General features: G+C 43.1%; 1 protein-coding gene across 1 annotated transcript in view; it reads left to right on the forward strand.

The window, feature by feature from the left end:
- Positions 1-21,774, forward strand: part of adam19a (ADAM metallopeptidase domain 19a) — a 177,383-nt gene that overhangs the window by 62,892 nt on the left and 92,717 nt on the right. Inside the window, exon 3 of the mRNA XM_041965111.1 lies at positions 18,607-18,683. Within this exon, the coding sequence (XP_041821045.1) occupies positions 18,607-18,683 (77 nt within the window). The remainder of the gene's footprint in view (positions 1-18,606; positions 18,684-21,774) is intronic.

The raw sequence follows: 21,774 nt of genomic DNA on the forward strand, positions 1-21,774 counted from the left end.
GCAGAAGCTCAAGATGTTCCGTCTGTTTTTGGAGGGTTGGTTGAGTCAACACTCAGAGTTTGCTTTAAAACATGTTGGGGAGTACATGTGCTTAAATAACTTTTTTTTGAGTAAATTGTACTTATGAGAGTAGTTTTAATGCAGCATACTTTTTACTACACTTGAGTATATTTGTGTTCGTGCTAATATGTTTAATAATATATGCACAGTATATGGTAAAGGGGCTGCATGCCACATTCACACACTGTCTGACTGATGGCAGAGCCATGGGGACACTTCGACATGCAGGAGGAGCAGGGGATCGAATCAGCGACCTTGTGATTGGTGGACAGCCCCACTTCAAGCCTTCCGCTGCTCCCTCCCTCCGCTGCGATGTAAATATGCGAGCTAATGGTGTGCAAGCGGTGGGAATTTAACTCGCCGTGCTCACTGGAGCAGCCCGATGAAGAGAGACAGGAAAGTAGAAGCCAAATTACGCACATGAAAAAAAAAAAAAAAAAGAGGTGGGCATGACTGCTGTCATGTTTCACCACAGATGGTCTTCTTCATGTTAAAGTGAAGGAGTGAACACACCTGTATCTAATGAGCAGCTGAAGATAGCAAACATCACAGCATCTCCTAATCAGCGTAGATGAAAGATAAGAGACTGTTTGAGCCACTTCTCTAGTCTTATTGTCTTCATGTGATTGGAGAGGCCAGGATGTGGAGGGGTTCACACCTGGTCCGCGGCTGTCTGCTGTCTGCCGCTCTCACCAGACTCCATTTACTGAAGCAGTGATTTTACTTGCTAGCTAGCTCATCGTTCTTCTCCTCAAAGTGTTTTTCAATGTGTTTAGTCACACTAACTTTAGTACTTGCAGAGTAACAGTACTTATACCTGAGTACAGTTTTTGGTTAGTCTGCCTACCTCTGAGTCTGGTCTGTTGTCATGACTGCAGAAAGTCTTGCCTGGAAAGATGCTCAAGCTGGGCTGCTGCACCAGCATCTGTCGGACAGAAACAGACTCATCAGTCGTCCTCATCTGGATGAGGATTGTTATTCTGTGTTTCCATGTGTTCCATTGCGAGCTCACTGAAGTGACACTGTTACCACAGGCTGTCACGGAAAAAGGAAGTCATAAAGAAGGTGCTTGCTTTCAGCTTTTGAAATTCTTATGCGCAACACACATTAACACCGTCACCGTGCTCTGTGTTTTCACATGCGTCAGCTGATAGCACACACTGGACGTGCCACACAGACAGAGGCGAACACATGGGTTTGAACCATTTGAATAAGTATATTTGCAGATTATGCCCATGAAAAGGAAAACCAACTCAACGAAAAACAAATAAATGAAATAATGTCCTCTACCATGTCGTTGAATTATTCGCTTGTATCGGCTTGACCTGCATTACGTTTTCAATCAATTAAAGGGAAGATTTCAATGTCCCGGACAAACAGGAGGAATTCCAGTGAATATTACCTGTCTTATGGACCTTATTTTCCCATGTTGCCATGTGTGAATGACTGATGGGGACAACAATTTTCCAAGTTTTTCCAGTATTGAGTGAGCGCTGTAGCCAGAAGCTGCAAAACAGACTGCAGTGTAATCCCTTCGTGCTCAGTGAACGTCCACTGAAAGTGTTTGTTTTCGCCACCGACAGGCTCAGATTGTTATTCCCGACAGAGATGGACCTTTCTGTTAACTAGTGAGATCTTTTTTGTTTAACCAGAAACGGCTGTTACATCACTCGTGCCAAAGCCACCAGACTCCATTTACAGAAACAGTGATTTTATCAACGTAAAATGTTCATGATACAAACAAAATACAACTCATCCAAACCTCGGTTCGTCTTTTCACTGCTCTAACAACCACCCACCAACCACTGTGGTTTTGGTTCATCCTTATTTCGCTGAATCGAGAGAGGAGCGAGAGAGAGGGGGACATCGGAGAAGAATCTCGCCCGGGAATTATTTTCACCAGACATTATGAGCAGAGAGATTTAAGTGTGTCAGACTTTAACAGATTCCCCCGGTGAAAAACAGTAATGAGTGGATAACAGAAACTTGTGTCCGTCATGCAGCACATTGAGCGCAGCAGCAGCACAGGCCCATGCTGGAACAGCCGCTGCATTTTTCTTTTATATATTCAGATTTAGAGTATTTGTGGACAGCCTTTGGACACAGTGAATTCTGACATGTTGACAAGTTTATTATTATTTTATCACATCATGTCAAATGTATCTGTTTGAAAATGAGTGGCTCTCAAGGGCAGCAGCGTAAGTTTCCTCTGGTACTAGCACAGGCTTTGTAGTGGCCCTGCATGTTTATGGTAACTGATCTGATGCTCTCGTATTTCAGTCAAACCAAAGGACAGAAATACTTCCCACAAAACCCTGTGTAAATTCAACCCCTCCCTCTGTTTCTCTTTCTGCGTTCTTTCTCCCTTTACTCTACACTTCACCCAACTCCCTGCTTCCCCTCCCTCAAGTCAGACAGTAGGAAACCTTGAACTTCTCCAACCAGGAAGCTCTGTCCCTCTCTCTTCCTGCCCATGCTCATCTATTATTGGTGGGGCATCCGCCGTGTGGCCGCACATCGACCTCCTAGGGTTCATTCACGTGCCCATTCTGCTCTCCTTTTTTGGAAAAATGCCTCATAGTGTCGAGTAGGTTGTTTTTTTGTCCTTACCAATCCAAGGCAGCAGGAAGAGATAAAAGTAGACTTTCTTGTATTTCGGTGCATTCTTTGCTCGCTCTTTGTCTGCGTGCTCCTTAAGTATAGGCTCTGTGAAATTTCTCAAGTGAGTGTTTTGTTTCCAAGTGTCCTTTCTGTGGAGAGGAATGATAGTGATTTTGACCTCCACTACACACACACACACACACACACACACACACACACACACACAATTACTCCACCTCCACTACCACTAGCATTAAAACCACCAACAAACCTACTTTCAGCTTGCGCCCATCCTGGAAAACCTGGAAAACAGGTATCATTTTCCATTCATTGAAAACACATGGAAAATGAGAGATAAAGTGAAATGTATTGGAAAATTTTGTGTTGTCCTGAAAAAATTCAAATTAACGTTCAAATAATGAGTTTATGGTCCAGCGTATTGTCAATTGGCAAAAATTGTAGGTTAATATTCGTGTTATCGGTGTTCAGGCAGCAATGGTTCATATAATTCAGATGCAGAAAGGGATTCGGGTTATGAATTAATGATAATAATGAAGATACATTTTATTAACATAGCACTTGCCAAGCAACCCTAACAGATCACTCAAGCAAAGAATAACATTAAACCATCTAAAAGTCGTGCTCATGTACTCTTTTAAATCACATTTCCACAGACAGGAACATGTTAGTGTATGGAGCGATGCCTGTCTGTCACACCAGCCACATCATCCCTGAAAGTGTCCTGGAAAAGTCTGAAAAGGGTCTCTAGAAACGAGTCCTCTGGCTTTTTTTTTTCTTTAACTTGTGTGGAATCGCTAATTTCATAGCCAAACCACACAGTACTGGTTTTTATCGTTCTCTCGGGAGGTGGGGGTGGGGAGGGAAAAGAAGGAGAGAGAGAGAGAGGGAGAGGGAAGAGGAGAAAACGAGGGAAAAAGCCAACCACCGCTGACCTAAATGTGGCTCTCATTAAGATGGCCTGCACACGAGGGGGGGAGGAGTTCGAGCCAAGAAATGTCCTCTTTCTCCCTTTTTTGTCCTGATTTTTTTTACCTCTTCACCTCCCTCACTGGTCTGACTCTTCTGCGCTCACCTCCTCTGTTGCCTCTCCATATTCTAGTTCCTCTCTTTGTCCTCCCCCTTTTCTCTTTTATTTATGTCTGCAATTTCAACCCCCCCCAATTTTTTTCCCTTCGTTTCCTCTTTCTATTTTCTTTCTATTTCTGAGGAGGCCCAGTGTTTATATGTATCAAAGTCAGAACAGGGGAAGGTTTGCAGCCAGGGAGAAAAACAAGGTTACAGCACAGAAATGAAAAAAATCCCCCCAAAAATCCCTCCTTCCTCCTCCCGTTTACCAGTGCTGAGGATCACTATACATCATACATACATCATTCTGTCTCTTTTTGTGTCTGTTCTGCAAATTTGAGGGTGTAACTTTTTACCGTTTCACCTGCTGCCGCCCCAGCCGCAGAATGCGATTTACTATTAACATGAATATTAAAGTCGCCTGACCCACTTTTTTTGAGCCACCGCAGCAAAAAAATCTACACAAAGCAACAGTAAAATAATGAAAGAGGCGACAATGTGGTCCCCCGCCTCTAAGCACGAATAATAACATGGCGAAAAGCGAGGCAGAAAGCAAGACGGAGCCAAGGCAAATCAAAAAGGGGCCGTAACAATCTGTGTTCTGGGTTTGGCTTGAAGTCTTATAAGGTCCTGGCAGACAGAGAATCCCCAAACAGGCTATTAACATTAGAGAATGATGCATGCAGTGTGCAGGGTGGCTGGAGGAGCAACAAAAGCACAAAAACATGCCTTTCCTCTGTCCTTCTGTTACTCAGTGTGTTATAAATGGATGGCGGATGGGCGTCTCCTATTGCAGCGTGATGTATGGATGTGTATTAACCAAGAAAAGAAACTGGGTGGTGTCCACAGTGACTGTCTAATGTACCGTAGCTATTGCATCTGGAGACGATATCCATAAGTTAGTGTTTATGCTGCCTGACAGCCTCTCTCTCTCCCTCTCTCTCTCTCTCTCTCTCTCTCTTTGTCTGTTCATGTGTCTCTCTGCCTGGAGATGACTAAGTCTTTGTGCTCAGTCAGGGCCAGAGTCGAAAGGCAGAAAAGCCTGAACGAGTAATGAACATTTTAATCTACAGCCACACTAGTTCTGCAACCAATGATTCTTTTTTATTTTCGGTGTCATTCCATCTACTGATTATTTTCCCTTATTTAGCTGATTGCTTGTTTGCGGCGTAACATATCATCAGCAAATTGTGAAAAACCGCCAGGACCCAAAGCGAAGCCTTTGAGTGTCAGATTATATCACGAGGACGGAGAAGCCTAAGTGTAGCAGAGAACAATAACAAGCATGGCTAAGGGTGTAGAGGAGCTGATAATGGAGAAATGTAATCACATATTCCTGCTATTCCAAGCATTTTGGGAAAGCAACTCTGTTTGCTTCTGTGTGCTTATCAGGGCATGAATTCTGAGAGCTTTTATACTGCAACCTTAATGCTCTGCTCTAAATTATTGTCAGATCAGACAGTTGGCCCTTATCTAAAGCTGCTGTAGACAGATCGCATTCATAAACTTACTTGCATGCTCAAAAGAACAACAAAAACACAGAGAATGCCCATGCCCAAGCACACCAATATAATGTTATAATATTGGTATATATTTCACCAAACACCAATACATACGGTATAGTTTGATGTGCAGTGAATCCTGTGAATTTGTTAAACAAATGATACTGAAGGTGAAAGGCAGCCAAGGCCATGATGCTGGCTTTGTTCGGCACAGTGCCAGTTACGTCTGTGCCGAGGGATTCTTGGGTGGGAGATCCAGGATCCATGAGTGGTGGGATTGTTGCATGGAAGACTCTCAGAATCAGGATTCACACAGGGTTTCAGGTTGCTGAGGACGCTACTGTCAGCGTCAGCGTATAAGGTTCTTGGAAAGACACTCACTTATAATGACCCATATCACAGAGGAAGCATGCAGGCCCAGACTTGTGTTATGCTGCATGAATTCCACTGTGACTGTTGGGACCGAGGTCACACTGGCAGAAAACAGCAGCACATTTTCAGTTGTGTCGGCTTACACTCCAGCACAGTCGATGTGTAGTGAAACAATGACTGATTGGTTTCAGTGCTGACTTTAATTTGGAAGTGTTTCCTCGCACTTAAAGGTCCAGTGTGTAGAATTTGCAGAAATGTAATATAATATTCAATTTTCATGTTTTCATTATAGTATGATCACCTTAAAAAAAGTATATTTGTGTTTTCGTTACCTTAAAATGAGCTCTTATTATACAGAGGGAGTGTGTCCTCTTCCACAGATACCACCATGTTGCACCGCCATGTAGGAACGTCACCGCTAGATGCTAAATCCCACACATTGGACTTTTAACTTGACTTCCTTTTTTCTACACAGTCCCCACAGAAGTAAACGTTCAGCTGAACATAAGTCAGCATATTTAAAAGGTGGTTGCAGTTACAATCAATGAGAGGCTGAAGCAGGCACTATATTTCCCATAGGATGAATTCATCCTCTGACTTATTTTCTAGTGCCACCATGAGGTTGACATTTTCAAATGAAAATGTCCCTGAATGGATTACCATGGCACGTGGAGCTGACATTCACGGCTTTATTCATGATTTTTGCAGTAAAACTCTAATCCCTGGACCTTGCTTGTAACACCACCATCATGTCAATATTTCTGTATGTCCGGGGCTGTTTGTGACCAAATACCTGAAAAACTAATGACATTCCCATCAGCCTCAGCTGCAGTTTGTGGTTAGTGCTAATTAGATGATAAAGATGGTAACAATTACATACCTGCTAAGTATCGACATGCTAGCATCGTAAGCATTTTAACTTGCTGACATTAGCGTTTAGCTCAAAGCACCACTGTGTCTGAGTACGCCCTCAGTCTTAGTCCGGCCTTGTTCTTGTGGCATTTCAGGTGGTTGTACTAACCTGTGGTGTTGCATTTGCTGGGATCGGTTACATTTATCTGATCTTCGCCATCATTTTTGTTCCCTCCTTTCGCGTACACATGTTGTGGTGGTGTCATGTGGTGGAAACGCCCTTATCATTTGTTGATACAGTTTAGTGAGAAATTGTAGGTGCTTCATTTGATGCTGCAGATTGATCGTGATGCATGTAAAGCTGAGATTGTAGCGCCATGGATCCAGATTGTAATTTTACTATGATTTATTTTGCAGAGAGAGTCACGATTTCTCTGCTGTTCAGCCAATATGACACTGGACACCGTTCAGCAGCCTTTAATCTGAACATCATTGATGTTTTTTAACCGGAGTATAGTTAAACATGAGAGGAAGAGTACACAACCAGTTTTAAAACATGAGTTCTATAGAATTTGAACTCAAAATTAGCTTTGTCCCATTATTTTATTTTACAGATCATTTTCAAATTAGCTCAGTTTCACAGGTTTCCTGCACTGCGTATCATTACCTTCTCCGTCCAAAAGCTCCTTTAAGCCTCAGCAAACGCCCTAACGCGAATAATAATTAACACTAATCAAGCTCCAATGGGGCAAAAGGAGCTTCAGAAATCCAGGCCTGCTGCTATGGACAGACGCAGAGAGACGAGTGTGCGTGTTTGTTGCATGTTTAAATTGAAACACTCAATCATTTCCAGCCTCTCTTTGTCTTACCAGTGTCTACAGCCTGTGTTCTGAGAGTGTATGTGTGTGTGAGCTCATCTTTGGGGTTTTGCATACTGGAAGGAGGACATAATTGCTGGTCAGTGCCTGTTGGACGTCACTTACGATAAGTGAGATAATGGTTGTGCGGGCCATCCGTCTGGACATGGTGCAAAGTGACTGGAATGGAGATAGAGATGGACTTCTTCTTGGCCCCAAAAGCAATCAGCAAGCCGGTTCCTTCGCCTCTACGTGCCACAATGTCGGCACCTGGGAATTGAGCCTGCCGTTCTCCGATAAGGGCTCAGCTGACTCCTTAACCACGCCAGTGCCCATTACCTCATGCTAGATCAAATCCCCAAGGGCCTTCAGCTTCAATCCGAATTCCTCTTTACAGCCCTCAGGCGACTCATTTAGAAATGAAAGTCACCAGTGAAGTGAAGCTGCAGGTGGAAGGAGTCGACCATCTTCACTCGTCCACTGTTGCAGGCTCTAATTTTGCTATTTTTTTATGTGCTTTCTCACAATGTCCTTTCATCTGGTCCTTTTTTTAAAATTCAACACTTCTGTTCTTCTCTGTTTGTGTGTTCTGTGCTAGTGAACGAGGCTTCAGAGTGTTGAAAAGTTTCAAAAATTTGCCTTAAGGCCTTGAACCTGCAGGGAAAGAGCTTTAAAGCTATGTCCACCTCCTGTACATCAGCTCTGTATTATAAACCACAGATAAATTCATCTATAAACTTATGACTTCTCAAGGAAGATATGAAGCCCAGTGTGAAGTCAAGAAAATTGTCCTTTTCCCTCAGGGAGAAAGAATTTTTAGTGCAATAATTGAGTCTTTTTGTTCTGCCTCTTACAAGCACTTTTGGCCACAGCAGGCTGTGTCGGTTTTAACTCAATGTCCTGGCTTAACGAGGAATCACATTACTGCGTGTAATGAGGAAGTAGTTGCTGAAAGTGATGGAACAGAGTAGAGGTCCTCTCTACCCGGTTGTCTCTGTAGCAACCCAAAGTCAGCCCCTGGACCTCAGTCACCCACTGTTCCCACTGCACACCATACATTTTTCACCGGCTCTGGTTTGGTGGAGACCAAAGCAGAGCTGAAAGGAGAGTGGATGTTAGATGTAGATCTGTCAAACACAGCGACAAATGAATGCTACTTTGAGCCCACTGGATGTGAAAATAGGCAGTTCTTTGCTCAGCTACAGCAACCCTGCTAACCAAATTCCTGCAATTTGCACCTGTTTTTTTTAGAGTCATTACTCAGTCAATTTGAAACACATTGATCTTCAATGTCCACGAGAAAGAAATGACCCAATTCATGGAAGTAAACTTAATTTGTTTTGCAGATGTTTTTTTTTTTTTTAACCTTGCTAAGGCAACATGGTCCTTATATTCCTGGACCACTGCCACCTATTAATAAAGATGCGTAAGACTCAGAGTCAGTGTATAGCACAGTGCTAATTGGTGGTATTTTTAAGAAGTCCAACTTCCTGAAAGCTGGGCAGTCCTGGAATTAGCTTCATGTGGCATGCCTACCGAATGCATGTAGTGACTATAACATAAGCCTGCCAATATAAGGAATGACAACCAAGCAAAAAAAAAGTCCAGGTTTCAAAGGGTTAAAGCAAAATATGATCCAGCATCAGCTTTCCAACCAAAGTGCTATCAGACAAGCTCACTTAAGACCAGTGCTGTTGAGGAAATGGAAAACGTGTCTATCTTTGGGGGTTTAGTAGCAGTTGGTCATGCAGTTCGCTGTAAGTAGGCCACATTATTGATTGGTAAATTTGTTCAAGGCAACAGTAGAGGAGTGTGTACGGATAAAGTAAGCAGGCCGAAGGACAGCACAGATATTTTCATATTAGCCTGAATGCAGAATGCTCTGTCAATTGCTCACACTTAGTTTTCCTAACAGGCTTTTTATTTTTAAATGGCTTCTGAGGAGCGCTGTTCATGGTGCCTGGCTCCAGGTGAATATTAAGCAGGTAAACACAGGAGCTTTTCAGCCAAGATAAAATACCAAAGTTGCAAACGAGAGCCCTCCATTTCTCATATCAGCATTCATCCAGCCACCCACGTCCATTTCCAAAAACATTTCACGCTGCCGAAGAGTGAGGCGAGATGCTAAGCACCATGAGTGCGGAGCGACTCACTTCTAGCTGATAAATGACCCTTAAGGAGTTGATCGTTTTTCATTGTGCTCAGGCAGGCGAACACACAAACACAAACAACTGAAGTCTTTACAGACGACACAATACACTTTACCACAAGTTTAGTTTTTTCGATTTGTATTATTTCAGTATTTTTTGTACACTCGCAGTGACTTCTGCGAGAGCTTCCTTCACTGTGGCGGCTTAGTCCCGTCCTCCTAGAATACTCTCATCAGTGTGAAGAAGTGAGGCTCTGTGGCCTGAAGTACAGTATGACACTGGCTTACATGATTAATCACAAGTTGTCTGGTTACTTTCTCCTTAGACGTCTCCGTCAGCTCTAATTGGACATATTTGTTGCTTCTTTGGAGGTGGGATTGTTTTCTCAGAACCATTAGTAGTGTAAAAGGGATTTTCATTTTCCTTGAAAGAGGTCTCATGCTGTGAAGTGACCGGTGAAATATTATGTTCCGAGCCATACACAGGGGTGTCCAAGGGAAGAAGCAAGCAAAAACCTGTCTTTTCGCCTCCAGTGGATTTGATTTGTATGGAAATTGTTTTTTAGAATATTATACTTCTGTATAACCTGTTTTGAAGTAAAGTTGTTTTGACTGTTTAGTCTTGAACTTATACAGCACTAATACGACGTTGGTATGGTAAACTGACTTTACAATGCAGCTGCAGTCCTTGTAAACACTGTTAGATAACATGCTAATGATGAACAGAGATCAGTCTTTCATCTTTGTCCTGTGTGGAGGTCAGAGACGTATGATGCCTTGACTTCTGGATCCCCTTTTTTTTTCCTTTTCCTGATTGTTTCTGGGGATTTTTAAAGCCTGAGATATTCCAATGCAGTTGTGATGACAAATGAAACAGGTCTAGCTGTGTGTGATGTCATTTAAATGCCATGTCAGTGGCAGTGGATTGTGTGTCTGATGGCAGAGTAGCAGGGAGAGTAAAGCTTTTGGTTTACTCAAAATCAAATTTGATGTATTCTCAAAGGTTGTTGAATATGCAGCGCTGGGTGCAAGTACTTAGTGTACCAGAGATTGGTCTGTCCACAGAAAGGTGGAATTACAGTAAAGGGCATGATGGTGGAAATAATCCAAAAGGTAGAACTGATAGTACAAGAGAAAAATGACTAAAGCCCCTGTCACTGTTCCTACGACACCAAAGGAATGGAGAGTGTATGTTAATTCCCTAAACCAATCAGGGAAGAGAGAGATTGCTGTCTTCCAGCAACAGATGAGGATGGATGAGGAGGTGAATGTTAGCGGTCTGGTTTTGGTGATCTTTAAAGTACCTTTCATTACAAATCTTCTCCAATCCAAAAGCAGGCCACCGCATTGGACAAAAAACTTAGTATCATACAATAATTTGCATGGTATTTTATGCATGGGCCACTACTTCAATACATATGATAACTGCAGGTTTCTGTGCATCTTAAACTTGATTCTTCTTCCCTGAACTAGAAAGGTAGTATCAAGAACAAGAACCGCTGCTTTCTGATCTCGTTCACAAAGGAGTGCATGTAGAGGTACAGCCATGAAAATGAGGCTGCAGCATTTCACAGTTTACTTGAAACTGCGTCCAGGTACTGGCCAGCCGGGGCCCTGCTGGAGCAGTATTTGTTGAGTTTCCATGTTCCCCATATTTGCATGGATTTCCCTCAGGGGCTGTGGCTTTGGAAAGTGCCTGTGCACTCAAGGAACCGGTTCAGAGGATGGATTTCTTTCCAAGTCGCCTGAAATTGATTATTCTCGCTCCGTCTAGCTAATGTTGAAATGATAGTCAACAACAGGTAAATCAGAAAATGTTGTTGTTAGCCAGTAGCAGGCGTTGGTGCACAGTCAGGGGTGTACATTTTGACAGTTCCTACTGGATGCCTGTGCACACTGCTGCAATTGCAATCTCGCCATATTGGGAGAACTCTTTGGTGTTGAACTGTAATATAAGTTTGGCCTTGTTGTGAGCGAAGGTCTGTGTCCTCCCCAAGTGGCTTGCGTTGTTGTCCAGCATCACAAAAGCTTTTTCACATCTTGCTCAAAGCTTTGATTGTAATTTGTTTTGTCCATGAGTGAAGGTACTGTGGAGGCTCACTGCCAGTCAGGTACTGCTGGACTGCAGCTATTCACGGTCAGAGCAGAGGGAGAGAATCAACTTATCAAAAGAAGAGAAACTCTGAACTTCTTTGAATGTGTCCTGATCTTCAGTCCATCGTAGCTTTGTGCAGGTTTAATCAGTGATAAATTCTCTTTCAGGGCGCTGAACAAACAGCCGTGATTCAGCTACTGGTTCGTCTTCTTGCTTTCCGTCACCTACGCCGTTTGTCGTCTGTGTGACAGAAAGTGGCACAAACTGGAAATGCTCGGGCCGACACTTGTTTTTGCCAAACTATGTTCATAACGAATGCTGATAAGTTTGGGAATGCTGTACTTGCGAAAGCATCAGAATCAAACAAAGAGCCTCTCAGGATACAGCCTTACCCGTGCTTTTATAAGAAAACTCTGCTGTTTAGCCTTTTTTTGTTTGACTCCGACATCCAGCTGTGCCGTCACAAAAACACGCTCTCTGGATTCCCTCTTAGATGGATTTCGCAGCGATCAAGCAGGTCATTAGCTTTTGTTGTAGTTTGTTGTGTGAGAAACTGCAGCATGTGAATTCATTGAGTGGATCTGGGCGCTGCGGTGCATGTGATTAGCCTGGATACCATGTCTGCCACAGCATGAGGGAGCATCAGAGCCAGGAGATCCTGACAAACATCAACACATTCTCAAACAAGCTGGAATCAGAGCAGCCAATAGCCCTCGACTCGTATCACAAACTGATATCTGATGCTGTTTGAGTTCAACTTCTTCTTTTGTCTGTGGGAACCAAATGAGGCCTTTTTAAGCATTAATCAATGGCAGATCAATTGACATATTATTATAAGTACCATCAACAAATGGGACAATGATTGAGAAAGGCAGAAGGTAGATAGGTAGATCAGAGGGGTATGTAGATGGACGGGGTCGACAATCCCATACAGAATGACTCACACAGACTCATTTGTAACGAGTGTGGTTCAGAGTCAGCTAGATACAATTCACTTTAGCTCAGAATTTAAATTTAGAAGGATACGAGATTCAACTAACAGACTTAAGAAAGCACACTTCTAAGTGTTGCTTTTAGCAGCATCTACTGAATGCCATGACCTTTGTAGATTAAGCATCATTATCTCAACAGAAGAAGCCAGCTGTTGGCTGGAACGAGACTCCGGCTAGCTATAGCCCAGCCAATACTGGATGTTTTTGGATGATGCTGATATTGCTATTGGGCATCATAAAAAAAAATCTGTTAAAGATGCCGTATGAAGTTTCTCAGTCTTGGTCTTACATTGATTTTTCAACTGTTGGTTCGTATTTAGAAGAGTAGGTATTCACACACATATCACTTTCAACCACATTTGTCTTTGAGCTGCTTATAACAAAGCTGGGTTGTTCCCTGAGGAAAGGCAGGCCTGTCTGTTATCATTACAGTATCCAAAGACACCAAACTGGAAGTGAGGGGGTTTCTGCTGAAATACTGATACCTTGCTCCGGTTGCTTTTTTGGCCTGACAGATCATCGGAAGCTGTCGACACCCCACTTTGGCTCAGGAGGGGATTGAAGGGAAGAGTAATGAGCGCCTCGCTGCATGTGCCCGTATCCATCCACCCTCCGCCTCCGCCTCTCCATGCTGCTCTCCTCTGCCTCTCAGAACAAGAGTTGTTTAATTTGAGCAGTTTTGACGCACATTCGACATAGATTAATTATAGAGGCTCTTCATGTCCTTTAGTGAGTCGCAGACCCGCACACACACACACACACACACACACACACACTACCACCAGAACAAATGGTTATTCAGGGCGCCGTTTCTTCTGCAGCAAATCAACTTCAACCTCAGCAAAGCACAGCAGCCGTCCCCGCCTCGGCTCTCGCACCTCTTCCGCCGTCCTCGGCATCACTCCGTCCGCCTCCGCCCTCGCCCTCCAGGCCCTCTCGGGCCTCAGACGTGATTGCCTCCTCCTGTAAAGCTCCATCCACTCACACCTTTCCTGGCCCTTCTCCATGCTGCTTCACTGATCGGGAGAAATTGCACTGGAGACGACTAGAGCTCCTTCAACTATTTCATGGCCTAGTTTCACTCAGATAAGAAAAACAGCCCCAAAAAAGGAAGGAATAAGTGATTGGTTCACAGTCAGTCAGTCAGCCAGCACTGCGAATGGAAAGCTCAATCCTGAAACCATTTCTTCTTTTATTTACTCTCTAATATTTAGCTGTTAGCAGATACTGTATGTGACTGAGCATCTGCTTTCTCAATAGACGTGACACTGACAAACCTTCTTCCATATGTACTTCAATACAGTTGAACTGAGTGGGTTTCAGCTTTTCTGGGTCATGGTTAGTGTTACAACTGAATATGTCTCAGTTTCTCCTCTGAGCTGCTGTTGATTTGACAGATATATAATGAATAATTAGCCGCGTTAATGTTCAGGTGTCAGGTGTAGTCAGCGGTAAGGAATTTCTTTGAAAAATGATGAAACTTAAAGCAACGCTTCACTGCATTTATTGTGGGTGTTAAAATGATTGAATATTACTGATACTCAATCAGTGCCTAGGCAAACTAAGGTCATTACTTACTGACAATAAGTTAAGTGTGTGTGTACTTAAATGTTAAGTACACAGAAGGTGCAGGTGGAGGTGGAGGTGTAAAAGTGCTCATAGTCCTCACAGTCTCTCACTCCAGTGAGGGGCTGCTGGGGGTGATAGCTCTGACAGCTCTGGGGAAGAAGCTGTCCCTCATGAACACCACACCGCTGAACAAACGGCAGCGACTGGTAGAACCTCTTTGAGAGGACATTTGTCTGTGTTCAGGTCTGTAATTTGAAAGGTAAATAAAACTTGGATCCTACTTTTGTAGTTTGGGCCATCATTGCTATCTGTCATGGTAACATGAGACTCATGAAAATACTGACAATGAACTTGTTGGGAATCAGACAACAAACAAACCTCCAGGTTAGCCAAACTTTTTTGGAAGAGAAAAGCTGGGGGCTAAAATTATGAGCCAAACTGTCCTTTCATCACCTTCTGCAGGTTTGACCTACTGTACTTGCCATAGTTGTGCGCTCACAGTTTTTCTGTGCAGTGATGGATCGTTCTTGACATTTCAGGTGCTCATCCTCAGTCACACCTTTCAGATGAAGTGGTTTAGGTCATCTGGATGAAACACCGGCTTGTTTCCGACCCGCCTGACTGTCTCACTGCTGTTTCTTGCCTCGTCTGACTTGACTGAGTTCAGTGTCACCGCGTTCTCAGATCTCAGGTGTTATCTTAGTCAGTACAATAAACCTGTGGAAGTAAGACCCAAGTCTTATTGAACCAGAATCATCTGAGGTCTTGCGGTGCCATTCTGGGGGACCCATTGTGCAAAGTGGCAGCTATAAGTATGTTTCTGTGTCATTAAATGAACACACGTTAACTGACACTAAAGAGGGTTACCTTGCATCTTGTAATGCACGAGATGAGCCTTAATAGAGTATAGTTACTGTCACTGTGGCAACCAAGCCACGTTACAGATGTGAAGAGCACATCACCACATCTTTGTATGTTTACTGTTCATCAGCCCTGTGTAATAATCGCTGCCTCTCAGGAGGACAGGGAGGATTGTCAGGGCCCTCTCATCGTATTCTCAGCATGTAGATTAGACAAGCTTTGATCCGTCTAATAAGCCGTCCTCTGGCACAGTGTGTGTTTGCTCTGCCTCACTGGAGCACAGAGAGGGCCCAGACTGGGAGCTCCATCTGATGCATGGATGCCGCCGTCTTCATCCCTCTCCACGTCTGTCCACACCCCGGGGCAGATAAGCACCAGTGGTCGTCGTCCTTTCTTGTGCTGTGTCTTTGGCTTCCTCTTTTTATTCTTTTCCTGTTTCTCACCATCGATTTGTCTTTTCCTGTTTCTTTGTTGTCTGGCTTCTGTCTCTATTTCAGTGTCTGTTAGTGTCTCTCCAGCTGTCTCAGTTTGTCAAGTGAGCCTCTTGAAGAAGACTTTTCTAACATCAAGTGGCTTCTCGAACTCTTCGTCCCTCTTCATCGCCCCTCTCCATCTTTCCTCCTCCATCTTAACCTTTAGGATGATCCAAACCGACCGACGTTGAAACATGTAGCGGCACGCAGTTTAAATTTGTGTGCTCACGCTAACACAGCTTTGCACTGTGCGTTTATTCGCCCTTTAAAAGCGAGTGAGGGTGCAACGTGAAGATTAAAGCTGAGACCAGGAGTAGCAGCCCAGACCACTCAGAGCACAAACTCCAGTGGCCGCTGCGAAAGATCAACAAATGTGGCTCAGGGAATGTGAGGATTTGGAAGCCCTTTGATCCGTTAATGTGCAGATACCCCACAACAAACTCAGTAAGCAGAGCCTCTGAACCAATCATTATGAAGAAACGACCCTGAGATCAGCGGCACCCCCAGGAATGTTTTATAAGGGTGCCAGATGGGCCACCACCATGATACATACTCATAACTCAAACCATATTATGAATACACCAGCGAGGCAGGGCCAGCTGGGATGGTAAAACCTCGTACTCGCACTGCTGGCTGGCACCAGTGGCACTCCTTGTCCCCCTTGTCGCACTTCCCATTCACCCCCCCTCCACTGTGACCCCACAAGTGAGGTCTTTCAGCTGGAGCTGGGGAAGTTTCACAACTGAACACCTGAAAATTATGCAAGAGAAGTGGAAGTGCATCTGCTGAGCATGTGTCACTTGATGTTGGAATGACAAGTTTAATGATGTGGGAAAAGATGGTGCTGAATCCACAGTGGGTTGTTTTGTTTGGAGCCCTCCTCGGAGATGGTTGACAGAATGCAGATAAGACCTGTCGTCTCCGTTAATCCCTCTTTATTGTTTCATCGTACGTGGTGAATGATTTCGCTCCGCTCACACTTTAATAGAGAGAGGTAACCCTTTTAACTGTCATGTTGCAGGGTTTACCTTAGCCCAAGTTCTAAATTGGTGTGTAAGAAGATTAAATGTGCATAGAGACACGGGTGCACAGTGAAAAATCACACCTATTCTAAATGATTCTACCTGAGCTACCCTTTGGCCAAACAAAAACTATTTATTTTTTATATTCACTGCCGCTGCTTTCCACGATATCTGAACATTGCAACAAAAGCTGCACATGTCCATCCACCTCCCTGAACTCTCTTTTCTCCTTGCTACATTAAGAGGGATTCATTCCTGTACTGACACTGAATGTTGGCATTGAATGTTAGTCAAGGTGGGAATTGTCAATGACATCCTTCTTAAAAAGCTTAATATAATATACAAACCTTGCAAACAGTGAGGTTAATATACTGCTAAATGAGCAAAATGTTTTCACACGGGTGCGTGTTGGGCACAGAGCTGCGTCGCTGTCGTTCATGACAAAAGACCGGAGCTGCAGGCGCTCAGTGATGCAGTGGCTGAAAAACAAGATGAAAAAGAGGCATTCCTGGATTTACGGAGGACCATCAGGAAGCCAGTGCAATTTTAAAATAATTTAGTTTCACCTTGAAAGAAGCTTTTCTTTTTCACAGACAGAATACCCCTGTTGCCTTTTCATTTCAGAGCACAGAGCTGCTATTTCGAAGTGAACCTCACCTGGAAATGTTGGACTATCAAATATGTCATTTGTTCTGCAGCAATATTGGGTCAAGTATGTCTTCAGGACAATAGTTGTCAATCTATTAATTTTGCACACATGACTGACAGTAGTAGCCCATTAGAGTTTAATGTCGCTCATACATAACATACGCACATCGTCAACCACATAAAGAAACGGATAAATCTGATTCTGTCTGTGGCACTTGGCATACATACGGTTTGTGCACAAAACTGCATAAGGGGAGTTGATAACTGACATTCACAATCTGTCATTCCCAACTCAGAATGGTAAAATGAGAGAGAGAGCAAGAAAATATGAGACACTCTGACATTTAAACCTGACAAGACAGTGGCTGCGGCGACTGGCAGAACACACAGTGTGGGCGGTGCGGTTCGGGCATGATGGCCGCGTACCGTAGTGGCATCAAACGCACCACCGCCACTCTGAGCTCCTAGCATGTTAGAAAACTATATGGTTTCGGAAACAGTCTCTTTGATGCTGCTGTAGGACTAGCAGGCATGCAGTGTCACTTCAGATCATTCTGACAGAGACACAGCTGCACTCTCTCTCTCTTTTTAGAGGATTTTCTCTGTTGAGACAAGTGTAATGATTTCACGGTGCTTGTAAAGTTTACGGCGTTCGAGACTCTTGTCAGCTGCGGTGCGGCAAACGGGAAGCAAACGCTGTCTGTGGAAAAGCGGGACGTGGCACAGCTCATTTTGTTTTACCTGGGAGTGCATGGTTTCATTGCTAATTGTTCTTAGTGCACATTCTTTCTTTCTATAGACACAGAAGGGTTCTGTGCATGAGGAAACAAAAACTTCAAGCACTTCAACTTGTTTCCTTGCTAGCAGGATTTGACAGCCTCCTATGGATGACTATTATTCTGCACAGCTGCTGTCAGGCAGCAAAAAACAACAGATTTCAACAAAATTCAGTCATTCAAGTACCATTTCCTCTAGTTGGTGGCATTTATGTCTATGTTAGATAACGTTCATCACAGTGAGCACAAGAAAAAAAGATTTCTGTTTTTGAAAAGACTTGCAGTTAAGACTATAGCCACCTTTATCTTTCTTGATATTGAATATCTTTGGGTTCATGACTTTTGTTTGGATGAAACAAACACTTGTATGGTATCACCTTGGGCTCTGAAAAGAAAGAAAACCATAATTGAGAAAACACAATTAGTCAGTAGACAGAAAAAAAAATCAATTGCAGTTTGAACAGAAAATGGTTTATTCTGAAATACATTTCAGGAAATAGATGGCTCTCAGGCTCCATGGCCACTCAGCTTGAAATGAACTACCTTCGGGCAGCCTGTTGAGTGTTACCTGTTGGCTGGAGCGGCGCTGTAAATGCACTTTGATGCCTTTAAATCTCTTTAAGTAACGCGCTCCTGGTGAGATCTCCCGCTGCTCCGGCCTGATCTGATCTCTCTCTTCTTAACCCGACAGGAAGACTACCCGGTCAGAGGGGAAATAGTGCTCTCATCCAATGACCTCCAACTGGTGCTACAAGTGGAACGTAATCAGTGAGTATTCCTTCTCTCCTGCCATCGTTACTGCCTCAACACCTTTAATAACCTCCTCCGCCTTCCACCTGAGAGAGACGAAATAAATTGGGAGAGAGAGTGAAGTGATAATAGGAGGAGATATCAAAAAGCTCCAACCGTGTCTGCTCTCTCTCAGCTTTGTCTTGACTTTCTGGTCAATCTGTGCTTTAAGACAGACGCTCAAGGTTACAAAATTTTCCACGGCTTGAAAGCATATTAAAGATTGAACGGACGGTAGCTCAGTAACCATAAAGCTTTTAAAAATACATTGCGAACACCGGTCACAGAAAGCTCTAAATCACTGATTGTGAAAAAGACAGCGAATGTTACATCACACATGTTATTTAATGGTCATGATAGCTGCTAGTCCATGACCCAAAAGGGAAGTCGTGGTTTCAACCAATGGCGTTTGAAGCTTTTCATATTTAACTCGAGCGATTATTATGACATGCTCTTGAATCATCGCTTTAGCCGCTTATGTGCTTCTTTGTAGTGGGAGCAGGGAATGTGTAAGTGTCACACCGCAGGGCGCAAAGAGACACAAGGCTAATCAGAATGAGCGCCGAGTCCCCATGAAGGGCGCGTGGAACAGGGTTCAAGGCCAGCAGAGGTTGTGATGTTCCTGCGATAACATCAAGGGGAGCTCTGCCTGGTGCGTGCACATTAGCCGGAGACGTGCCGAGACTCCCGAGGTGGACCACTTAACATGCCCGTGAAGCCTGGAGGTGGAGAGAACATGTCTGAACACCTCCCCTCTGCTCACCAGAGCAGGGATCTCTAACCTAACAAACACATCCTCATTAGACCATGGACATGAGGACTTTCATTTAGGAACCCTAGTTCTAATAATTAAGGGTTGAACTGCATATGTGTTAGTGGGGAGTGACGCCCACAATCAAAACGGACATCCTCATTTATCCTGTAGTGAGTTGCAATAACAGTACATTCATGTGCCTCACTTTTAATTCTAGAGATGTGCAACATTAAAACTGCTCGAGGTTTTTTCTGTTTGTTTTTTCTGTTTACCACTGGGACATGATCAAAACATAGCATACATATGTTGAGATGTACCTAAGATGTCCTTCTCACGTTGGAGCTCAGGAGGAGCTTTGTCAAGTCTATGAAAAGAGCCAAGATCAGACCAGGCAGTCTACCAGAACACGGTGTTAAGTTGCATTATGTGAAAGTAGGACCCAGGGTTTGACCCATATTAGTCACTAAAAGTCAGGATATGTCTGTCTTTACTGCTTAAAATTGCACTTTTTTCATCAACAATGTCTTCCAACAGCCTTGGACCAAATGTGAAAAGCATATAATTAAGCTTTTTTTAGTTGTTGTTGTTATTAGCCATTACAATTTGAACTTAGATTGTCATACACTTCAACAACTTCCATTGTATCAAGTAATTTTAATTGTGCTTTCAGCCATCAGTGGATTGAAACCACACAGAATAATGCATAACACTGACTAGAATACAGACAAATAGCAATTCAAGGCTGATTTGTGTTCAACTTATTTCCCAGCATTGTTGGTTTGTTGTGTATTTCAGTCCACGGCAGCGTTCACGTACTGGATGCATTGGGTTTCCGTTGCTTGGAAACAAACTGATGACTTGAAGTAAGAGGAGAAAAATGGAGGACCTGATGCAGACAGTTAGTCAGGCCAACAGGAAAAGAAGAAGCCCTGAGACAATGGTGGCATACATGAAGCAGGCAGGCAGTGATGAATGAGATGACGAGAGGACCGAGACATTGTTGACTGGTGACGGGGAGCCACAGTGTGGGATACAGGACGGCGAGCCGGCAGAGTCTGTGCTTATTTTAAAGCAGCAGCTGAGTCCCGGCGAGGCGCTCAAGTTCGGTCTGGACTAGCAAATGTAGGTCAGAGAAAGAGGGACGTATTCTGGGGAAGCAGTCACTCTGCTGATGGAGGAGTCACTGGGAATATTACAGGAAACTGAGTTTATTTTATCTACTGGGCCTGCTCCACTGGGACGGGACTGGAACCGTCCAGGAAGAAGCTGTTTGATGGCCAAGATCATTACTTCTACAAACAACATGTAGTGTATATTAAATGAAGGTTTTGGTGAAAGTGCAATTTCATGGCAAAGCTTTTCATTTCAAGGAATGGAAATACAGTTACTATAATGGTGATGATGATAATAATAATAGGTTGTCTTCATTAAAACAAAGCATCTTATTAACAAGAGAAAATGACATCTTATAATGGTGAATATATTTCCTTTTCACAATAAACCGTCTTCCAAAGAGAAACATGTTTTGTTCTAATAAAAGTATCCTGTTTTCACTATAAAGCACCTCATTAGCAGGAGAAACTACAATCTGTTAGAATAAAAAAAGAAGCTTTTATCACAATGCATGTCATTGTTAGAAGACAAAAACACCTCATAGTATTGATAGAAGCATTATCAGGGCAGTGCATCTTGTTAATAGAAGAAAATAATATTTTGTTATAATAAAAAAGTACTTTGTTGCCAAATTAAAGGAAATCAAAAATATCATAATGTCAGAAGCACGTCGTTATCATTACAAAGTATATTGTTATAGGGTGCAAGATATCTTTTTATATTGATGAAAGCAATCACAGCAGTATTGTGAAAGAAAGCTTCTTATTATGAAAAACAATATCACATCATATCAATATCACAATCTCATTATGAAGAAAAAACATACTGCATTTTGTTATAGAAGAAGAGCCCAAAGTATCTCATTAGAAGAAGAAAACAATATGTTATAATGATAAATATATGAAAACAGAGTGTCTTCTTGTTCGAGGAAAAATGCATCTTTATAGTAAAAACAACACCTAATTGTTACAGAAAACAACAATAAAATACCTCTTTAAAATCCTAAAAACATCATGAAATCGGAACAAAACATCTTATTTGAAAGAAAGAAAGTCTTTATTTTGATGAAGACACATTATTATGTCCTCATACCAACAACCCATCTCGCTTCAAATGTCTTGTTGGAATGAAAACATTTGCTGAAGAAGCTTGTTCAGCCGCCGGCGTATTCTCCCGTCCATCCTCCTCGCTTTCCTCTCTGCG

This window comes from Chelmon rostratus, chromosome 23 (assembly GCF_017976325.1).
Source record: "Chelmon rostratus isolate fCheRos1 chromosome 23, fCheRos1.pri, whole genome shotgun sequence".
NCBI classification, from domain to species: domain Eukaryota; kingdom Metazoa; phylum Chordata; class Actinopteri; order Chaetodontiformes; family Chaetodontidae; genus Chelmon; species Chelmon rostratus.